This window comes from Rutilus rutilus (genome assembly GCF_951802725.1).
Source record: "Rutilus rutilus genome assembly, chromosome: 3".
NCBI classification, from domain to species: Eukaryota; Metazoa; Chordata; class Actinopteri; order Cypriniformes; family Leuciscidae; genus Rutilus; species Rutilus rutilus.
Window position 1 is genome coordinate 7145228 of NC_140211.1, and position 21694 is coordinate 7166921.

At 39.5% G+C, this 21694-nt stretch overlaps 3 protein-coding genes across 5 annotated transcripts in view; all 3 read left to right on the forward strand.

The window, feature by feature from the left end:
• The first annotated feature begins 305 nt into the window (after nucleotides 1-305).
• Nucleotides 306-7734, forward strand: ccs (copper chaperone for superoxide dismutase). 2 transcript variants are annotated; one of them, XM_084406123.1, is made up of 8 exons: nucleotides 306-376; nucleotides 2138-2210; nucleotides 2302-2439; nucleotides 3679-3853; nucleotides 4076-4136; nucleotides 5422-5499; nucleotides 5798-5901; nucleotides 6724-7573. In XM_084406123.1, exons 1-8 carry the CDS (start codon nucleotides 353-355, stop codon nucleotides 6875-6877), a joined length of 807 nt encoding a protein of 268 aa, XP_084262249.1. In that variant the 5' UTR covers nucleotides 306-352; the 3' UTR covers nucleotides 6878-7573. The 2 variants fall into 2 exon arrangements, with proteins under 2 accessions (XP_084262249.1, XP_084262248.1); XM_084406122.1 differs by lacking the exon at nucleotides 306-376 and adding an exon at nucleotides 1791-1968 and having other exon boundaries at nucleotides 6724-7734.
• A 104-nt stretch (nucleotides 7735-7838) lies between these two features.
• Nucleotides 7839-16975, forward strand: rbm14b (RNA binding motif protein 14b). 2 transcript variants are annotated; one of them, XR_014626792.1, is made up of 5 exons: nucleotides 7839-7974; nucleotides 9641-9993; nucleotides 10441-11443; nucleotides 12236-14337; nucleotides 14736-16975. XR_014626792.1 is itself a non-coding variant. In XM_084404800.1 (4 exons), exons 2-4 carry the CDS (start codon nucleotides 9645-9647, stop codon nucleotides 12546-12548), a joined length of 1665 nt encoding a protein of 554 aa, XP_084260926.1. In that variant the 5' UTR covers nucleotides 7839-7974; nucleotides 9641-9644; the 3' UTR covers nucleotides 12549-16975. The 2 variants fall into 2 exon arrangements, 1 of the variants encoding a protein (XP_084260926.1); XM_084404800.1 differs by having other exon boundaries at nucleotides 12236-16975.
• A 536-nt stretch (nucleotides 16976-17511) lies between these two features.
• actn3b (actinin alpha 3b) overlaps nucleotides 17512-21694 on the forward strand; it is a 38105-nt gene continuing 33922 nt past the window's right edge. The window contains exon 1 of the mRNA XM_084404798.1: nucleotides 17512-17885. Coding sequence (XP_084260924.1) covers nucleotides 17754-17885 — 132 coding nt within the window. The 5' untranslated portion in view covers nucleotides 17512-17753. The remainder of the gene's footprint in view (nucleotides 17886-21694) is intronic.

Below are 21694 nucleotides of genomic sequence, written 5' to 3' on the forward strand. Positions count from 1 at the left end.
AGTTTAAGTTTTAGTTTAGTAGTTTTAAAAGTTTGTAGAAGTTTGAAGGTTTTCAGTTTAGAAATATTAGATAGAATGGAAGCTTAAAGGAGTCTAGATTGATTAAAAAATAGTACATAGAATGGCAGCTAATGGCGTCTAATGAGCCTCTCCAACTGTCAACATTTGAATTTAGTTTGGAGAAAGAAAGAAAGAAAAGGAGAGCAAAAATTATTAAAGCCTCTCCCATATGTTCATCTCGGACTCTTATTGTGTTATTGGCATTTTGTCTTTCCTTACTAGGACTTTTATTTTATTACGTTTTCTGAACGCGGAACTTCCGGGTACGTCATTATCAGCGTGCGAACCAGAGATGGACACAAACAGAACAGCGAAGGTGAGAATAATGACTTTAAGATTAATTATTTTAAAAATAAATACTGTAATCACAATTATTTAGGGCTTTAATTACATTTATTAAATATGAAGTTATGTTAAATTGAAATTATTTTTACAATAAGAATATCAGCAGGCCAACTGTATAATAACGTCTTTCTTTCAAGTCAAATTTACGTTCATATTAATGATTTTATCATAACGATCAGCACAGTTTCCATAACGTGTTATCTTTGATGGCTTGCGCAGTTATTTACCTCTTCGTTTTTACCTGCTGTTGTAGTCTTCGTATACTTTATTTTTATTTCCGACTTATGAAAGTGCCAGACACATTCAGGAATATTATATACAGACATAATTATGATTTTTAATGTCTGACATGACAGTATTCTGCACTGTGACATGCTAAACGTCATACAAAACTCATCCATGCTTCGTCTAAGTTACCGCTATATTAGTGCTGTCAAATCGATTAATCGCAATAAATTGCATCTAACATAAAAGTTTGTTTATATAACGTGTGTGTGTACATATATATATATATATGTGTGTGTGTGTGTGTGTGTGTGTGTGTATATATATATATATATATATATATAATATATATATATATATATATATACACACACACACACACATATATATATATATATATATATGTATATATATATATATATATATATATGTATATATATATATATATATACAGTACTGTGCAAAAGTCTTTGGCATGTTAATGAAAAACTATGCGCAAGTGTAGGCTACCTGGACAAAAGCCATTTTAAACGCAAAGGGTCGTTACACCATATATTGATGTGAATTAGTTAATAGAAGTTAAATCATAAATTCAATTTGTGATTTTATTTTTGAAAGCATTCTCACTTTACAGCATTTTAACACAAGTGCCAGTACTCTTCACAGTACTGTAGCTTTGCAGGAAGGTTTCTTCAAGCATCTCGGAGACGTTCCCGCAGTTCTTCTGGATTTAGTCGGTCTCAGTTTTTTCTGTTTCATGTAATCACAGACTGTTATGTTCCTCCAGATGGTAAGTCCAGGGGGAGGAGGAGCAACAATATTTAAAGATAAACCAGGGCAAAAGAGGACAGGAAGTCAGATTAATGTGCAAAATGAAAAGTGTATTTATTACAATATTGACAAAAGAAAACCAATACAAAACTACTCTAAGTAATTGAAGGAACAAGGTTCAACACTAAATGAGCAACAATGAACAGTCCTCTCTCCACTGAGGAGGTTAAAACCCAAACACTGTTCTGGACTCACAAAAGATCTAAGTCTGTATTCAACCCACTGGTTGACTGGACCGTCTCTGTTATGCTGGGCTGATTGGTTGGCAGTAGTCTGCTCACGGACGTTCTGTTACTGCAGTGTGAAAATCAAGCCTTCTTATCCTCCAGGCACTGAGTGTTGACTAGGCACACCTGCTGCCACTCACTCAATCAGTTGATCAGGCACACCTGCGGCTACTCACTCATGCAACTGAGACACGGGCTACTACCTGAGAGAGAAAGAACAAAAACACCCCAAACCAAACACATGTCCCTTAGGGTCGTAACACAGATGGACTCGATGATGGTGAGATCAGATCATACCGGCTGTTGTCAGACTCCTTGTGCATACACATTATATTCACTTTTATGTTAGATGCGATTAATTGTGATTTGACAGCACTAATATATATATATATACTGTATATTATTGTATAATAAATATAAATATCCACATCAATTTCCTTTTTGCACAGCTTGAGTTTGCGGTGCAGATGTCATGTGACAGCTGTGTTAATGCAGTAAAGGGCGTTTTGGAGAAAGAACCGGGTGAGTCGAGCACAACATGAAACACTTTTCTGTGTCATGAGCTATTTTCTCATTCGTGTGTGTGTGTGTGTGTGTGTGTGTGTGTGTTTAGGAGTGCAGTCGGTGCAGATAAACCTGGGTAAGGAGGAGGTTCTGGTTGAAACGGCGCTCACTTCTTTACAGGTCCAGACTCTGATTGAGAGCACAGGCAGACGGGCAGTGCTGAAGGGAATGGGCAGCTCAGAATCAGGTGTGAACAGAAACACTGTTAGTGTCAAAGCACAATGAGAACCATAGACTGTAAAAACATGTGGACGTAGTGTCCGTGACGTCACCCGTAGGTTTCTGAAGAGCATTTTTGAAGCCCAAAGTGGGCGGAGCCGGCCGTCGCCATCTTGGCAGCGCGTCACTCCTGGATAAACCAAGGGGGTAATCCATCAGCCGGAAACTGAAGCTTCCCCGGGGGCCGCCATTGATTAGCAGACCATTGACTCCCATTCATTTTGGCGTCACTTTGACAGCGAATAACTTTACATCTGAGGCGTTTAAAGACTCCATTTGTCCATTATTTATTTCTAAAGAAACACGAAAATGTACAAAAGGCTCCATTACCTTGTATCTTACGTCATGGCCCCGTAGAAGCAGTTTTTGTAAAAATAGGCTAACGATTGCGTCATAACCACGCGACTCTCTGTCGCACAGTAGAGAGATCACCGTATGGACAGGAGGAGAAGCGCGCGGGCAATCGGGGGGACGTGGAGCCAAAATGGCAAATTAATTAATCAGAATACTTAGCAAAAGTTGCTCCTGCTCCAAGATCATGGACAGCTCCTACTCACGCTCTCCGTCTCTGCAAGTTTCTGAAGGGAATGATTCAGATTTCTCTTGGCACAGCTACTAGAAGACAGACGGGTTGCTCACGTCACATGAGCATCTGCGTACATCTGCGCAGTACGCTCGACCATCAGGAAGTGAGTGCTTCTAATTGACTTCACTTTTCTCCGTTGAATCCAATGGGGTCGCTGTGTCCATTTCTCTAATATAAAACGGATTATCTGAGGTGACGTGACACTAACAGACAGAAGACAAATGGCTAGTAGTGACATCAGCGGCAATTAACCTGTCACTCAAGTGGCCACGCCCCTAATTATGCAGAACTTTATGGCTTAATATCATTTAAACGGATGAGTTATAAAAAAAAATTCACCCCTCACAGTCGTCATGAAGGGCAAAATTAGTTATATAGACCAAAACCACTTTTTGTACCAGGCTGTAAACACATTTTTTCTGCTGTAAAGTTGGGCATTTTAACATGGGGTTCTGTGGGATTGACTCTCTTTTGCAGCCGGTCTCTAGTGGCCAGTCAATGAACTGCAGTTTAAGTCACTTCTGTGTTTGATTCAAGAAAGAGACCGGAAGGTTGCCGCTTGATGTGAACAAGCGTGAAACGGGCCTAATGCTTGTTATCTGTGTGTGTTGTTGTTGTCAGACCTGGGCGCTGCCGTGGCGATGGTCAGCGGGGCGGGGCTTGTGCAGGGCGTGGTCCGGTTCCTGCAGTTGTCACAGGAACGCTGTTTGATTGACGGGACGATTGACGGGCTGAAGCCCGGAGCGCACGGCCTGCATGTGCACGAGCTCGGCGACCTCACACAGGATTGCAGGAGGTATCACGACCCTTGACCTTTCACCTTTAGATCACGCGGCAGTCCCAGTGAACCCCATCCAGTCTGGTGATCGTGTGTCAAACAGAAGGCGTTATTCATTAGAAATCTGTCCCTGAAACAAAACGCACACTGCCTTAGCTCATAATGAAATATCTGAATGCATTTGTCCTGCTCAGTGTTTGCTGGATAATCATCATTATATGTGTGCTGTGTGTCCCTCAGCTGTGGAGATCACTTCAATCCGTTCAGGAAACCCCATGGAGCTCCTCAGGACTCAGACAGGGTACATCTGCTTCATATTAGCCTCTGGACACACAGACCCTAAAGCCTTGGAGATTTCTAATGCTATTCACCAAGAAAAAAGATTATTGAACACATTCTAAACTTGTTACACCTTATGTAAACCTTCTAGTTAATGAATAATGTTGTTGTTGTTTTTTATAAACCATATAGTTTATGAAGTTGACAACTAGCCCCGGTGTATTCTATGTGGTGTTCAGAATGTCCTAAAACTATGGTAATACTGTAGTAGAAGCAAATTATTTATTTTTATATGCATTTTTTTATGTATTTATTAATAAGTAATGTGTTTTTAATTACTTAATTATATTGCTGTTGTTATTATTATTTATTCATTTACTTATTTATTTTTGTATATTTTATATTTGGTTTTAATTTTATATATATATATATATATATATATATATATATATGAAGAGTTCAGATGCAAAAACCTCTAAATGCCATCTGAAATTTTCTTCTAGAATGATCATTTTTATCAAGCTCGTATATTTAATTTCAATAATTTCACTTAAATGGCGATTAATAGGTAATTTTCATTGCCATTTAAGTGAAATTACTGAACTTAAATATACGAGCTTGATAAAAATGATCATTCTAGGAGGAAATTTCAGATGGCATTTAGAGGTTTTTGCATCTGAACTCTTCATATATATATATATATATATATATATATATATATATATATATATATATATATATATATATATATATATATATATATATATATATATATATATATATATATATATATATATATATTTATTTATTTATTTATTATTTTTTTATTTTTGTATATTTAAATATTTGAATGGCTAATTCTGTGTAGAAAAAGCATTAATTAAAAATGAATGCTTGTTTTTTTAATGTTAATAATATAATTTAAAAAAGCAATAACAAATTGTATTTAGTTATTTATATAAATGTATGTAAATAAATGTATAAATAAGTATAAATAAATATATTTTACTTATTTATATAAATATAATATACATTTAATTATAAAATATATTATGTATATATATATTTTTTTAATATACATTTAAGTTGTTTATTTATTAATAACAAATGTATTATATATTTTTAATGTTTCTAATAATATTTATAGTTTTTTTTTTAAAAGAAGCAATAACAGAATTTTATATTTTCTATTGCTTTTTTAAAAAACTAAAAATGATATATTTTTATTGTTTTATTTTTATATTTACATCGACTGAAATAAGTAATATAAATGTCTGTTTAACGCTGTGACTCTGTGTGCTCTCTAGCATGTGGGAGATCTGGGAAACATTACGGCAGATCCTGATGGAAGAGCTTCATTCCGGCTGGAAGACTCTCAGATAAAGGTAATAAAGCTGTGATCTCCAAACACAGTCCATGTTGCTCAGAGGAGCTGCCAGGTGTGTGTGTGTGTGTGTGTGTGTTTATGAACCCTGAGGCAGAGTGCTTGGATTCACATATGAGATTATCTAAAGTCTCTGCTATTGTTAATTACACTAACCTTGTTTCATGGTCACACCTTCTTTTTAACATTCAGTGTCATCTAAAAATATTCATGCACTGATTTACCAAAGCCAGTGTATACTCGTATTCATGTATGCCATGCTATAATGTCACATGTTTCTCCGGCTCTCTGTCCGGCAGGTGTGGGACGTGATTGGTCGATCTCTGGTGGTGGATTCTGGGGAGGATGATTTGGGCCGTGGGAATCACCCGCTGTCCAAAATAACAGGAAACTCAGGAGAAAGGTCAGTTGATGATATCTTTATGCTTTACAGTCGTGTTTCTGGATATATGGATGTGCGTATATATCCAACTTTATACATAGAGCTGGGCGATAATATAGTTTACATTTTGCGACGATAATAGATTGCTGTCTAATCACTTTACTCAAGTGTACTGGATGTATGTGGATAAAGTTGAATATACTTCTGTACTTCTGTCGTAAGAAACCTGCTACACTGCATTTGATTGACATGGATTTTATTACTTTATTATAGATTTTATTATATGAACTGACAATATATATATTAAAAAAAAGTCTAGCTCTTAACTGTCAGACTTATTAGTAATGTAACTAATATTGGGTTCTTGTGTCTGAATCAGTTTGTTATCCAGAGAAAAACATGATGACAGAGATTTAAAATAAAGATGAAACACTTCTTCTAATGTCATTATAAGCTGATTTAAAGGGATAGCTCACCCAAAAATGCGAATTCTGTCATCATTTACTCGCCCTCGTGTTGTTCCAGTCCTGTAAGAGTTTCTTTCTTCTCCTGAACACAAAAAAGACATTTTGAGGAATGTGAGTGTGGCCCCATTTCCCCCCTTTATACTATGGGACCAGCAACTGTTTGGTTACCATTATTCTTCAAAATCTTTTCTTTTGTGTTCAACAGAAGAACTTGAGGGTGAGTAAATGATGATTTTTGGGTGAACTATCCCTTTAAGTGAAGGTATTTCTTGCAGAAATCAAATCCCACTCTGTGCGGAGCTAATGCGCATGTTTGTCATGTTCTTCAGTGGACTGTGTGTGTGTTTGCTTAGTGTCCGCTCTCTCTCTCTTTCAGGCTGGCATGTGGAATCATTGCTCGATCGGCCGGCTTGTTTCAGAACCCTAAACAGATTTGTGCCTGTGATGGTGTGACCCTGTGGGAGGAGAGAGATCGGCCCATCGCTGGGAGAGGACGGAGAGTCACCGACACGCCGGCGGCTCATCTGTAATGGGTCGAGCATGCGACCTTCACACACGTCAAGGAATACAGATGGACATCAAGCACAGATGTGTGGAAGGAACCAGAGAAGAGACCAAAAACGTGCCTGTCTGAAGCTGTCGTGAATGTATGTTCAGGTTGAGATGAGATTCTGATGCCACAAATACAGAAATCAAACCTTGTGTAATGATGTAGATGGTGTGGATATATAGCTGAATTTCATAGTTATAACTCATTCCGTTACGCTTTAGTTTGTCTGATTTTACACACGGCTGCTGGAACTTCAAAATCAAAGTTTAAACTTAGAAAAAAATTTAAACAAATATTTTTATATACGATGAGTGATTAAAAAAAAAAAAACTTAAATGTGTTTCAATGGGGCGATTTGTAAGCATTTTCAAAAAATCTTCAGCACTTCTGTAACAATCACTTTAAAATGAACTTCCTAGGCTAACTGACCTAAAGTGATGTAATTTATTAATTGTTGTATTGTTTGTAGTGTTTTTTTTTTGTTTTTTTTTGTTTTTACTATTGTTGTACAGATAAAAAAAAGAAAACAAATATATAAAGCACATTTAATAATGTTCCCACTAACAATAACGGACATTAGTGCGGGGTTTCTTTCTTTGTTTGTTTGTTTGTTTGTTTGTTTGTTTGTTTTTTTACATATTTGATCCCAATAAAAAACAAGCATCTGTTTTGCCCAAAACAAGCCCAAATAATTAATTTATTGTGGTATTAAAAAAACTGACTGTATTCTTATTTATGAAAAAACAATCCAAAGTTGTTTACAGTGCATGCATATCAGATTCAGAGAATTTAACAAAACTGAAACCAGCAACAAATCTATGATTTAAAGAATTCTGTGGTTGGTGCAAGTAAAATACTTTAGTGCAAGGTCTCTGCTTGCTTTGAGTTAAGTTTTGTTAAATTCCTGTTTACAATGAAAACACAAAAATGATGCATCGTGTGCATGCAATGGAGATGCACGCGCAGTGTGTGTGTGTGAATGCATCAGCACGCGCTCACTCAGTCCTCTGCTGAAGAATGAGAGCGTTTCTAAAGAACGGAAGTGGACCGACCATTTTGAAACCCCGCACCGCTTAGGTAAGATGGAAGATTTTTTTCCTCTCTATATTTGTTTATGTTTTAAGCAATTCCATAATTCATCATATAGAACCAATAGGTACCGATTGCCAATGAAACACGGAATGATGTAGCCGAGATCGCGGTGTGATTTATAGAGAAACGCAAAGGGTTTTGGGGGCGCGGGGACACTCCAAAAAAATCCTCCCTTAAATGAGTCATCTAGAGATTTATTTTGGAAAGAATGATAGAAAAATGCACGCAATAATTTACAATGAAAATATAAAACTATGTAGTTGCATCGCGGACATTTGTGGTGTTGATGACGGAAGAGATTGTGAGTGTTTTGTAAACATCTGGTGTCAGAAATGTTACATTAAGTAAATCAGTCGACACGCGCTACTCGTGTTGTTGACGCCGGAGCGCTATAAAGAGAACGGCGAGTCAGCGTTTCTCACACATTTATACATTTAAAAATGGGTTTGAAGGATGTGTCAGGGTTAGAACAAAACGGTTATCATTTAGTGTGATGTTTGTGTGTGTGTTTGTTCCGTGAGCTGTTAGATTGAGGAAGTGAACGTGTTTACTCTGCGTCACCAGATTACTGTGGCTTTGTGACTGCAACTGCAACACATTCTTTTCATTAAATGCTGAATAAATGTTTCATCGATATATTTCACTGTTTTGTGTGTGCTGAATAATGTTATGTTGATAATGTGTTAGGGCTAAATTTAATTGTGATATGTATATATATTTTTTTTTAAAGATATTATGACAAACATGGTGTCATCTGTTACTTAGGACTTTTGTCACACAAACAACATCGAATTAACACATGATGTTGTTTTCACTAAGGACCCTCTCCCCACCTGTATAAATCTATACACGTTTTCCCCAATTAATGGGAAATAATACTAACATTAAGGTACAAAACGATATGTTGTTGTTGTTTTGGGGACATGTCTGAAAACCATGGTATTACCATTAGGAATGCACAATATATCGGCCACCATATCGTTATCGGCTTATAAATGTCCATTTTTAATATTATTGTTATCGGCCTGATAAGAAAATTTGGCCAATTATCTTAAAGCCGATAAAATGTTATTATTTCCATCAGCTGAGACACTTCGGCTGTTCACCATTATGTTTTTGAATTGCTAGAAATATGATAGGAATCACTTCAAAAAGGAAAATACAGTTAAGTGCAACATGCAAACTTAACTTAATTTAACTTAACTTAGCAAGTCTGTCATATAGCCTAGGCTACATTAGAGAACATCATTATAATTGTGTGCTTGGGACATGGATTTAAGGGTAAGAGTTTTTGTGCAGGCTAAAGAATTATATAAAAATTTGCATCGATTTATTGGCCAATATATCAGTTATCGGTTGTCAAATATAAATAATCATAATGGCCAAAATTTTCATACTTGCTTTCATCCATAATTACTATAGAATTACCTTGGTATTGTATGAAGCACTTGAGTAAGAAAATCATTCACGATCACAAACATAATGGTATTTATTTCAGAGTATAAGACTGTGAATGGAATAATAATTTATATCTGATGTCGTCACTGTCCCATTTTGTAAAGGAATACTTACCCCTCACTTTTCAAATTCTACTTACACATGCTTTTATGTCCTTGTCTGATATGTCAAAATTGTCTTTTACTCATTTCAGCACAATGGATAAGGGCCACACGGTTAAGCTCTTTGTAGGGAATCTGGCCCTGGATACCACGCAAGAAGAACTGTCAGCCATCTTTGAGTCATACGGCCAGGTTGTTAGCTGTAGCGTTTTGAGGCAGTTTGCTTTCGTACACCTTCAAGGAGAGGGCGCTGCTGAACGTGCCATTCGGGAGCTCAATGGCCGAGAGTTCAAAGGTCGTAACCTTGTGGTCGAAGAGTCCAGAGGACGCCCACTCCACTCGACGAAGGTGTTTGTGGGTAATCTGAGTAGTATGTGCACCACAGAAGACCTCCAGGAGCTGTTTCAGACCTTTGGGAAAGTTTTGGAGTGTGATAAGGTGAAAGGTAAGAGAGTAGTTGTAAAACACCGACCCCCAACCCTGCTCATGGAGGGCTACTATCCTTCAGAGTTCAGCTACAACCCTAATCAAACGCACCTGAGGTGCTCAGGACTACTTCAAAGGCTACGTTCACACTGTCAGTCCAAATCCGATTATTTGTGTATCCGATTGAATCTGGTCTAAAATTATAGATGTCCATATTGTGTATCGCAACTGTTCAGATTCGATTTGTGTTTGACTTTCGGTTTCCGGAGTATCGGCATTGATTACTGTTTTTTTTCCCAAAAATCGGATTTGGACAGATTTGGGCTAAAATAACAGGCAGATGTGTCGAACCAAGGTTGGAACTGAAGTCTGCAGTAAGGAATCTCTTCAGGAGCTGGGTTGGCTTCCCCTGATTTAAAGTGTGGGTAATCCTGAATAATAACACTCCTGTCTTCTCCTTTATTAGGTTATGCTTTTGTACACATGGAGAACAAGGAAGATGCTCTGCAGGCTATTGAGGCTTTGCACGGGACCTCTTTCAAAGGACGACCACTTTCCGTGGAGCTGTCCAAAGTTCAGCCAAGCAAGCAGGCTCCAACTGGGAAAATCCCATGTGTGAGCTGCGGAAAACAGGGTCACTATGCAGGTGAATGCCCAGCTGGGAAGCCCACCCTGGAGCAGTACCAGAGCCAAGCGGCCGTGTTAGCAGCTGCCGCTGCCGCCGCCGCCGGCCTCCCGCTTCAGGTTCAACAGAGCGTCCACAATTCGGTATACAACACCTCAACTTTTGACCCCACCTATGCTGCTTTGACTGGACTTACAGCTGCTGGTGCAAGAGCTGAAGGTGGAACCGCGGTGGCACCCGCCGTCTACGGAGCACTAGCTAGTCAGGTGTATGGTACAGTTGCCAATCAGCTCTACGGTGGGACAGTTGCAAATCAGGCACTCAACAACAGTGCTGCCGCAGCTGCCGCACAGATGTATGGCTCCGTTAACCCAGCTTTCTATGGGCAGATGACGAGTGGCGCAGTCGCAGCCGCCGCAGCAGCTGCCGCTGCATACGGTCAACAGGTTTACACGCCCGCCATGGCAAATCAAGTGTTTCTAACTGCAGCGCCGAGCATGGAGGTACCAGGAGGTACTGCTGTTAACCCAGCTTATACGGTAGCACCGGCTCTCTACAGCACGTCCCCGGCTTACGGGGCTCTTGGGGCAGCTGACACCGCAGCTTTCTTTGAGGCAGCAAGGGCACACTACTTTGCACAAGGACAGCAAGTGCTAGCTGAACAGCAACAGGCTAGCTCAAAGTCTGGCGAGAGGGACCGGAGTCCACTAAGAAGATCTGCCCCACTTCTGCCTGACCCTGTTATGAAGCCATTTATGTACCAGAGGGCCAAGCGCAGAGCCTTGTTGCCCACACCTGCAGGTCGAGAGGAAGCCGCCGCACAGGAGGACGACCCTATAGCCAGGTGAGTTGTCAATTAAATTATTTAATTGAAATGATTTCAATTAAAGACACATAAGCCGCGTTTCCACTGATATTATCTGTAAAAATTTGTGCCAGGAACTTTTTTCCCCCCAGACCTGTTGCTGTCTGCGTTTCTACCGCGTTCTAAAGTACCGTGAAGATTAGGCAAATTATCCTGGTGATGTAGGACTGCACGCTACTTTACTGTTCCCGCTCTGAATTAAAGCTTAATAAAGCCTGAACCTCGTCGTCTGTCCATCGGTCGTATTTTTTAAACTCCATTTTTGAAACTCCATTTTTGATTCGAATAGCAAACAACTGATCCTGCACGCACCGCAACAGATTTAAAAAAAAATGGTGTTTGAAATAAAATGCTGCGTGGAGTCAACCAATCAAAATGCAGCATTCAGCGCCCAAGTCCCACCCCTGAAGGTTCCTGAACTTTGAAAAAGAAGTACCTCGCAAGCAGGGATTTTCGGAGCGGGAAATATTTACCGAGTACCGAGTACCACCGAGTCCCTAGTTCCTGGTGAAAGTTTCTGCGGTGGAAGCGCGGCTATAACAAACAATTACAGCAAAAATGTGTACATTTCAAAATGTTGGTTGTTTTAGTTCCGATTTACAGTGGCAGTGATGTGTGTGTGTGTGTGTGTGTGTGTATGTGTGTAAATGTGTTTCTGTGTCTGTCCCTGTCTAATGGTGTATACATTCGTTTGTATATGCATGATTTCTGTCTCTCTTTTCCTGTCTGCGTGGATGTGCATGTGTGTTTTCTCTCCTCCATTTCTCACAGGTATTACGCGGAATACTACCAGCAGTACCAGCAGCTGCAGCAATACCAACAATACCAACAATACCAGTATGCGTATCCACCTCCCAACCACCTTGCAGCAATGTCCGCACTGCAGGCTTTGCCCGGTGTCCCGGCTCAGCAGGTGGCAACGCTCGAGTCCCTCAGGCCAGTCCTGCCCGCCGCCTCCGTGCCTGCCATCGCAATGGCAACACCTCGCGTGTATGAGCCACCGCCGATACCGCCGTCGCACAAGGAGCCCCTCCTCCGCCGCCCCGAACTCGCCCTACACACCCCTGAAACACCCTTCCGATAGTGTGCTCCACGTCCTCTCTGCCTCTCCTTTCCTTGTGCTGCAAGTGTGTGTGTGTCAGAAAGAAGCCACAGGTGTATGTTTGACGTGTGTGCTTGGGTTTAAGACGGTGGCTGTGTCAGTTTTAACTATAGACTGGAGTCTCTAACCTTGGTTCTGATCTCACACACACACCCAGTGTAGTCAGGGCTTGAAAAGGGAAACTGCATGCTCTCATTCCTGCACACTAAACCAATATAACACATTGTCTGTTTAAAGAAACCTTCAATCTAATAGCCAGTTAGTTTGGAGGGGTAGATTAGGCACTAGCCATGATGCTTTTTAACTTTTATATTAAGTGTTTGTAGCCTATGAATGAATACTGGACTTGATATTTTTAAATATTGCTTGATTATTATAGTTATATGAACCAGTTTACACACTCATTTAGTTAAGATGTTAGATTTCAGTGCATTTCAAGAACATTTAAATAAGTTGAATGTATGTTTACTCCAAAGGTGTGTGAAGTGTAGGACCAGGGTTGGAAAAGTATTTCACATGTCTTTGTGTGTTTCTTGTTTTTCTCTGGGACTGGTGTAGCGTGTATGCTTTCCATTGGTTGACACAACAGGAAGGCACATGTGAACAGGGAAGCGACCTCGACCCACACGCACATACATACGCATCCCTTACACCTCAGATGGGAGAAAATTTAGTGATGACCTTTAACCCCACCCTTCCATCCCTGTCCACCCATCCTGAAAGCTGAAAGACACTGTGACTTCTCTCCCCTCCAACTTTGATGTAGCTACTTCCGTAGATATGGTGATGTATGGGCAGCCAATCAGAGGAAGGTTTAGCTAGTCAGCCTTAGCTGGGATCTGTCTTATGGGAGCATCTCTATGCTCGCCAACTTAACTGCCAAGATGCATTGTAGAATCTGTTTTTGTAAGTGTCTTTTATTATTGCTATCATGTTTTTATAAAAAGTGACAAGGGACTCGCGTATCATTTTAAAGAGAAATACTCTGCTTAATTTTTAACTTTTGTTTACAGCTATAAGAGAGACAAAATGTTCTTTCTTGTGGCTTTTTTCCACAATGATTGTTTATAGCCAAAATTCTCTTTTTTCTAGAAAAAAAACGCCAAAATCATGAGTGGCCTATGATTCATATGCCTTAGTAGTGAAATGTATTCAAGTTTGCTATTTTTTTATCTGTAGTCTTAAAATGTGAAACTGGATTAAGGCTACACGAAAGTGCTGTATTTTCTGTGGTGCTGTGATTTGGGATTAAATGAAATTGGGAGATTCCTATCAGTTTCTTTCAGTCTTCCTGCTCATTTCGCTGCTGCAACTCCATAGATGACCCTCACTGCATCTCTCTCCATCTCTCTTTTGCATCTGCCTCTCATTTAGTTGACAGTATTTCATTTGTTTACCGTGCCCCTGTTCGCACCTACGTGCTGAGGATGCCAGTGTGTGAATGTGATCTTAGAAAACGTTTTGCATTGACATTCATGTTTGTAGTTTACGGTAACTGTTTTTGCCACAAGTGTTCTCAGAAGAGAAGACTTAAAGATCTGTACACGATCTTTACTGACTATAACACGCCTTCAAAAAATAAAGAGCCTGCCTGATCATTTACAGAGGAAACTCGAGAGCTTTTGCTTGGAGCTTTAGCTATTCTTGCCTTTTGATGTTTCATGATTGTTTTTCCTTTGTGAAACGACCAGACTCGTATGAATCGGAGCCCCGAAAAGAAGCTAAAGGACTAGAGACTGATCCCAATCTCACCCCTGTCACTATGGATGGGGTAAGTCTGGGGGCAACCCCACTCTATACCCCCCCAGCTGCACACACCATCCCAAACCCCTTCCCCAGGAGCAGCAAAATCTTCAGCCCAGCTTTTGGTACTTTTTAACCACCCATAGTCCCATGCAGCTTCTTTAACAGGAGTGTGGCACGATGATGACTATGCTTTTATGACGCAAGCATACTGTAAAACATGTTCATGTGTGAGTGTCAGGAGGCACCCACACTTTAAAACCATTTTACAATTCCTTTTCTGGTATCTGTACGTAATTCAAGATATCTCCCACAAGGCTTCGCTCGCATCTGCTTCCATTGTGCATGTTTCTTTTTTGTTTTCTTGTTTCACCCCCCCCCTCAAAAAACAAACGCTTTCTGATGTGACTGTTCCAACTTAACTAGGTCCCTAAGGAACTGTGGACACCATACGCAGTGCTGGTTTGGGGGGAAGAAAGTTAGCGTCTCGCAATGAACGAGAAGGTCTCTCTGACTCCATTCAGGTAAACGCACTGCGCCTCGCCCCCTTTCTACCTGTCGTCCTCCCCGATAGCGTTTGCGCCTGACCGTGTATCCGCTGTATTTCTCCTCACCACCACCCCACCCCTCTTGTAGATTCCTCACCTCTCGTCACCATTGCTATACCCAATGGGTTTCTCTAAACACCAGTGTTATACTACTATCTGTCACTGGCAAAAGGGGTGGCGGCGGGGGTGACTATTTACTGCTTCGGTGGTTAGTGTGTCTCGGTAATGGCTTGGTGCTTGGTGCTCTAATAATTGATCTGTTGGTTTAGCTTCGGAGAGAATGTGGATTAAAGCGGTTGAATGAATGCAATTATTAGTCAGTGCATTTAAGACTGCTTTAAATAACCGTGGCTTAAGTAAGGCTGGCTGATAAAGGTGTGTGACAAAGGTGAGTGCTTGTGAGTCACTTGAAGGCTTGGCAGATGTGGACCTTGCTCAAGAGTGGACCTTGCTCCAATATCGTCGACCTCACCTGGCCCTCTTCCATGTGCCTTTTTAGTTTGTTTATTTGATTTAACCCCTGCCCCCCCAGGCTTCCTCGAGTCGTCTCGCCGTCAACGCCCAGCTCACCGCCGCCCTCGCCGCATCCCCAGTTGTTACGTTTGTTCAGTGTTAACCACTGCTTGAACGCATCCCCGAAAGCTCTGTGACTAGACACGAGGCACTGGCCAAGATTTTATTCGCTAGACTCTCATTTGGACTCAGTGACACTTGGCAACCCTTATCTTGGAGGGCAGTGCTTGACTTTGATAAATTGCTGAGTCAAAACCCAGCAAGTCATTCTTACAATAAACCTCTGCTTTTGCCTCCTAGATTGACAGTAGGCAAAGTCATCCCAAATAGGTAGGGTTTACCCCAATTTTTTTTTTTTTTTTTTTGTCAGATTTAAAAAAAACATGTTAATCTGAAAGCTACATTGTGTTACCTGTTCAAATGAGAGTCTGATATGGTGTCTGTGTTTGAAATAGCTGAATGTACGATTTAGATTACATACCTGGTAGGCGAATGTCCTATAAAACAAGTGGCTTTAGATGGGGTGGGGGGAAACCACTGCTGAACCTGAGCTGCCTGAGGGCTACTTACAGGACCTTTCCTCCAGAGGGAGCATGATAGTTAAGTTTGGTTTATCTCACTAGAAGGTGCTGTTGTTCTTGATTTTACAGCCACATGAGGTGATGATTCTTCTTTCCTATACCAAAACATGCCAAGACATGTAGCATCTTCACATACATTGTCACACACATCTGCATTGCTTTTTGTGTCAACGGAAGTAAGTCCATAGTGGCTATTTACCTTTGCCTGTAGAAACGATGGAATAAGGACTAGGTTACCTCAATTTTAGATCTTATTCTGGAGGATGAGGAAATGTCCATTACCTGAAATAAGATATATCTGTTATTCATAGTCAGAGTAACCATGATACTCCCTATGTCAGTGGTATGAAGATCTTTGACATGCAGATATTTGTGGTTGACAGATTTCTGTGATGTCTGTGGCATTCGTTAATGATGACAGATGTCTGTGGCAGATAGATACCTATCGGTGTTTGAGAAGAACCTTCCATTCAGGATCTCAGCTCTGTAATATCAAAAGAATCCCTCACCTTCTCCAACATACTCATCCAGCTTAAGTCTCTTTGACTCTAGATGGTATACGCTCCACATTTTCCATGGATAACAGAATGCTCTCTCCGTCTACTTTCTCCCTAGATATCGTCACCCTTCTTGCACAAATTGGACGATAACAATAACACAACTTCTAGCGTTTGTGTCCCATTTAATTTTAGAATTCTCCAGTATTTTCCTTTGTTTTTCCTTTTTATTTTTAGGGATCTTTTTTTAAACCCTTTATAAGGACACCCCTACCGAGTGTAAAGGAAACTCCAGTACTGATTTTTATAACTCATGTATGAAACGAGAATTATTTCTATTGCAGGTGATAGGATATGAGCTGGTCGTACTGTTTTTATCACCTTCTAATGAATATGTGCATGACTTGTTAATGTGTGTATATTGCAAAAACCTTGCGACTGGTAAAGTGTACTCTCCTACACCAGCTTCTGCATGAACACTGATTGGCATCGCATGCTTACTGCAATAAACTAGTACTACGACAGCATATGTTATGTTGTGCTCATTTACTTGTCATTATTGTAAAGAATGATTTAGTTTTCTTGTTTAGGAAGTACATGATTGCTTACAAAACAAGTAAGAAAGTAGTTTTTTTCCATAAGAGTTCTTTCCTTTGAATTGGCCTTCTAATGTATTACAGACTTGTTTCTGTTTGATCTAAATGAGATAGAAGCACAACTGTGTATAGTAATTAATGTATAGCAAAGGTACAGACATTACTTTTCTATTACAGGGGAAACAATCTGAACAGGCCAGGGAACTGCTCGTGCACCTTTTTTCAATGCATAATAGTTAGCTGGATGCGTTTAAACTGGCCCCAGAACTGTTACTTGGATAAGAATAAAGACTAAAGCCAAGGACAACAGGTGTTCTTAGCAAAGTGGAGGGCACCAGTAGGCGTGTGTGAGGTCTTTCCCTGCCCTTCACTAAAAGAGCCTCCAGTAATTGGTCCCAGTGCACAGTGTGTCCCGCCTCTCACACCTTTTAGGTAGCATAACCCAACACCCACTCGACTAGTTCTCTTATTTATTGGGGTGCAGTCACGTGTGCTACTTTTGACCAGGATAGTAGCACTGGGCAGCAGAAGTTCTGCTCGCACCTCCACAAAGGCACCTCAGACGAGTGGAGTCTGGCCTCTTCCTCCACGGTCATACACACTGAGCGGGGGTTTCTCCTCTAACGCACGGACAGGATTGTTAGTTTACAACCTAAGGCTCAAGGGACATAACTTCTAATATTAGGGGTTAGAGGGATAAGAGTAAAAGATGGCGACTATTGTTGAGACACAGGTGCAGTATAACAACACCTACATGACTACGGAAGAGTACATGATTCAGGAGGACACCTGGGACAGGGACCTTCTGCTGGACCCTGCCTGGGAGAAACAGCAGAGGAAGGTATGTTCATGGGAATGTCCTGAAAATCAATGAAACATGATCAATTCACATTGAGGGGTAATTTTTTTGTATTTACCATTTGTATAACTTTACCATGGTAACTGTAGATTCTATCAAAATGCAAGTTATCTTTTATATAATGAAAAATAATAAATCACAAAATTTGTGTATCACACCGTTTGTATCATTGTATGATTTTATAGTAGCAATATGTGTAGTAATTTTGGTGTAAATTTAAGCCATCATATCTTTATTAGGCTATACCTTATTATATTTCTAATTGTGGTAACCAGCTTTTGCTAAAATGCTGTCAGTACAGTAATTGTTAATAATATGGTCTCAAAATAATGAAGATGCTGAAAAGTTTACTAAATTGCCTTAAGGAAATCCTGTATTTATTTATTATGTTTTTATCTATTTATTTCGCCATAGTAAGAATACATGTAGTGACTATGATTACCATGTCAAATTTGAAGTAAATATGGTAGCCTACTAAACTTACTGTACAACACTTGCATACGATTTAAGAACATTTAACATCTAACATCGATTCGACCTGACAAGCGAGTTTACATGATGTGCAGCTGTTGGTTTCATTCGCAGTTTTCCTCAGTGTTGTCTTACCACATCCCCGCCCTCCTCATTCAGTTTGTAGCTAATTTTATTCGGTCTTCGTGTTTTATATGAGTCTATAAACCCGTTCATAATCGCAATAATGAACATGGACCCCGTCATTCGTTGAATTTTTAAAGAGTTGTAAAATCACCTCACAGAAAAGCGCGCGAAACTTTAACGCATTCTGTGGAAACACGGTCTTTTTAAACCTACCTGTGCCTTAAACGATTAAATCGTCGCTCTTTATTGTGACCCCGTCCTTTGTGTGTGAAGGTAGAGGAGTTAAGTAGATGAAGTTTTTAAAGATCATCTGGCTGACAGAAATGACAGGTGACGTTTAATAGCCGTCAGGGGAGCTCGTGCCACGGTCTGAGGTGACGTCAGCCAAGAACCACTGATTGATCTCTGCAAACCACAGATTTGTGGTGTCAGGCACGGATACGTTTGTTAAGACAGAAATAGACACTTTTAATTCACAAGTTGCCTTATTTTCAGATGCTTTACTTACTCTTATAGTGGGAGATTTTATTATTATTATTATTATTATTATTATTATTATTATTATTATTATTATTATTATTATTTTAAATATGGTCATTACTGGCGATGTGTACATCTTTTTAATAAAGCCATGGCCCATTTGTTCTTACCTGTCTTAAATATTTTATGGAAGAAATGTTTTTGCAAGAAAAGACCTTGATAATAATGTAGGAAAGCAATTGCATGTGCAGTAGCCTACTCTCAATAAAGGTGTCTCACCAACACTTGTGGGATGTTGGCTAGACCTGACAAAGCTGAAAGACTTCAACAGATGGTGTGCGAGCAAGAGAAGTGCAAGGAGGGTTCATTTCAGTCTGTGAATAAACATGCCCTAAAAATACTCCTGAACCTTGCCGCCCCATCTCCAGTATTCCTCCTTCGCTCCCTCCATTCTTAAGGCCGTCTTTTCTGAGCTCCTTTTGCCTGTGCAGTTGCTCCCTCTTTATTCAACAGCTCTCAAAAACGGCACCATGTCAGTTGTCACTATTTTAATAGCGGCGCACATTTTCAAGGTGCCCACGGTGGTGTAGCATAGCCATCACCTCAGACCTGAAGTAATCAATGGACTACATGTGTCAATACTTGTTTTCTGTCCCTCAACTAAGGGTATTTTAAAGGGGTAGTTCAACACAAATTTTAATTCTGTCATTATTTACTCACCCTCATGTCGTTCCAATCCCGTAAGACTTTCCTGCGTCTTCAGAACACAAATGAAAATCTTTTAGCTGAAATCCCGAGAGCTTTCTGTCCATCCGTTGACAGATTCGCAACTGAAACTTTGACACCTCAAAAAGTTAAAGAGATCGTAAAACTAATCCATATGAATTTAGTGGTTTAGTCCAAATTTTCTTAAGAGATTCAATCGGTTTATAACAGATTGAATTTAGGCTTTTATTCACATATAAACATTGTGTAACATGAGAATGAACCTCATTGGTTCTCGTACCTCAAGCAAACTTGTTTGAGCTTCGGTTTACCACAAGTTATGTGTGAGTTGATGAATGTAAAAAAAAAAAATTTGTTCATCACATAAAGCGATAAAGTCTCTTCAGAAAGTTTGGACTAAACCGTTTAATTCATGTGGATTCGTTTTACGGTCGTTTTATTAACTTTTTGAAGCGTCAAAGTGGTAGTTGCGAAGCTGTCAATGGAGGGACAGAAATCTTTCAGATTTCATCAAAAAGATCTTAATTTGTGTCCGAAGATGAACGAAAGTCCTATGGGCTTGGAACGACAGGGTGTATAAATGATGTCACAATTTAAATTTTTGGGTGAACTACCCCTTTAAGAGTCACTTTTTGCAATTCAGTCAAGATATTTTATTGCTCTTTTGGAGATAATAACATGCCCACTAGCGCCCCCTGGATGATGTAATTTGTTTTACTCTTTATAGAAGTAGCCTATATAAATGTTTTAAAAAAATTTTAGCTGATTAAATTATGCAATTGAGTCTCATTACAGTAAGGTTATAAAAAAGATAATATAAGCTTTTAACTTGATGTTATTGCAGTGAAGAAAAGCTTCAGATCAGCCTATTAGATGGGTTTAAGACTTGAGTCCATGGCAGAGGGTCTTTAAAACATCCTCAGGCATGTAGGGTCAGCATAAGGAGCTGATATCACGGCGTAAATATAGAAAGTGCATCATTTTGCAATGAAACGAATATGGGGGTTGTGTGGGGGTGGGGGTTCTGCACCTGTTCTAGCGCACATATCAGAAGCCCCAGTAATACAGCGATTGTCAACATGCTGTTTCATCTGATATCTGTCAAAAGGCAGCAGAAAATAGACGAATTGTTTCTAAGCGTCATTCTGCAGTTGACTAGTAAATTCTGTATTTAAATGCTCTCACAATCTGGCTTTAAATAGCTGACATCACACTGCCCGGTATCCTAACGGCTGCTCTGAAATAGCATCCATCAGTGAAAGAATCCGAGAGAAGCGTCTTAGTGCTGCCATCTAGAGGGACATACAGTTATGGGAAATCTCCCATAGCGGATTATAAATGTAGAATGTTTTTTACAACATTTAAATGAAATCTAAGTTTTAAGACGACAGTTTGTTGTTGCTGGCTGTAGCTAGCTATTGCTAATGTGGCTAAACTATCAACTTCACTGTTATGTTTAGCCACATTAGCATGTCCTTGCTAAATACATCTGGGATTTTATTAAAGGATTGAAATATTGTCTTTTAGCTCTATTAAGCATAAGAAGGTGCATCTGATGCTGTTGCAACTAATAGAATTGGGTGTGCTTCTGTTTTTTATGCTTAGAACGGGATAATGTGATATTTCTTGCTAATGTTTTGTAGGTAAAATGACACTAAGCAATATTTGAGTGTTGTGGTGATCCCTTATTTTGTTTTTCATTTCTCCTCTTAAGTCTCTTAAAAACTGTTAGTGGGTTAAATTTGCAATGACTCTCATTGTATTTTCACAGCATTTCTGGTTTAATCTCGTTAGCAAAAATGATGATTTGAGACGCAAATCAGTTTTTAAAACTATGTTTCAATGCAAAACAAAAACAATGTAAATGTTGTCCGTGACTGTTTATTATTATATAAATAAATCCAATTACACATTCTTCCTTGTGTTAATTTAGTGGAAAATACAACTTACTGACTAAAAAGAAGTATTTGAACTAATTTCTGAGCAAA

Coding starts and splice junctions, on each gene's coding strand:
- rbm14b (XM_084404800.1), top strand. CDS start 9,645: ATGGATAAGGGCCACACGGTTAAGCTCTTTGTAGGGAATCTGGCCCTG. Junction 9,994..10,440: donor GGAGTGTGATAAGGTGAAAG/GTAAGAGAGTAG, acceptor CTCCTTTATTAG/GTTATGCTTTTGTACACATG. Junction 11,444..12,235: donor GAGGACGACCCTATAGCCAG/GTGAGTTGTCAA, acceptor CATTTCTCACAG/GTATTACGCGGAATACTACC.
- ccs (XM_084406122.1), top strand. CDS start 1,867: ATGCAACTGAGACACGGGCTACTACCTGAGAGAGAAAGAACAAAAACA. Junction 1,969..2,137: donor CACAGATGGACTCGATGATG/GTGAGATCAGAT, acceptor CTTTTTGCACAG/CTTGAGTTTGCGGTGCAGAT. Junction 5,902..6,723: donor ACAGGAAACTCAGGAGAAAG/GTCAGTTGATGA, acceptor TCTCTCTTTCAG/GCTGGCATGTGGAATCATTG.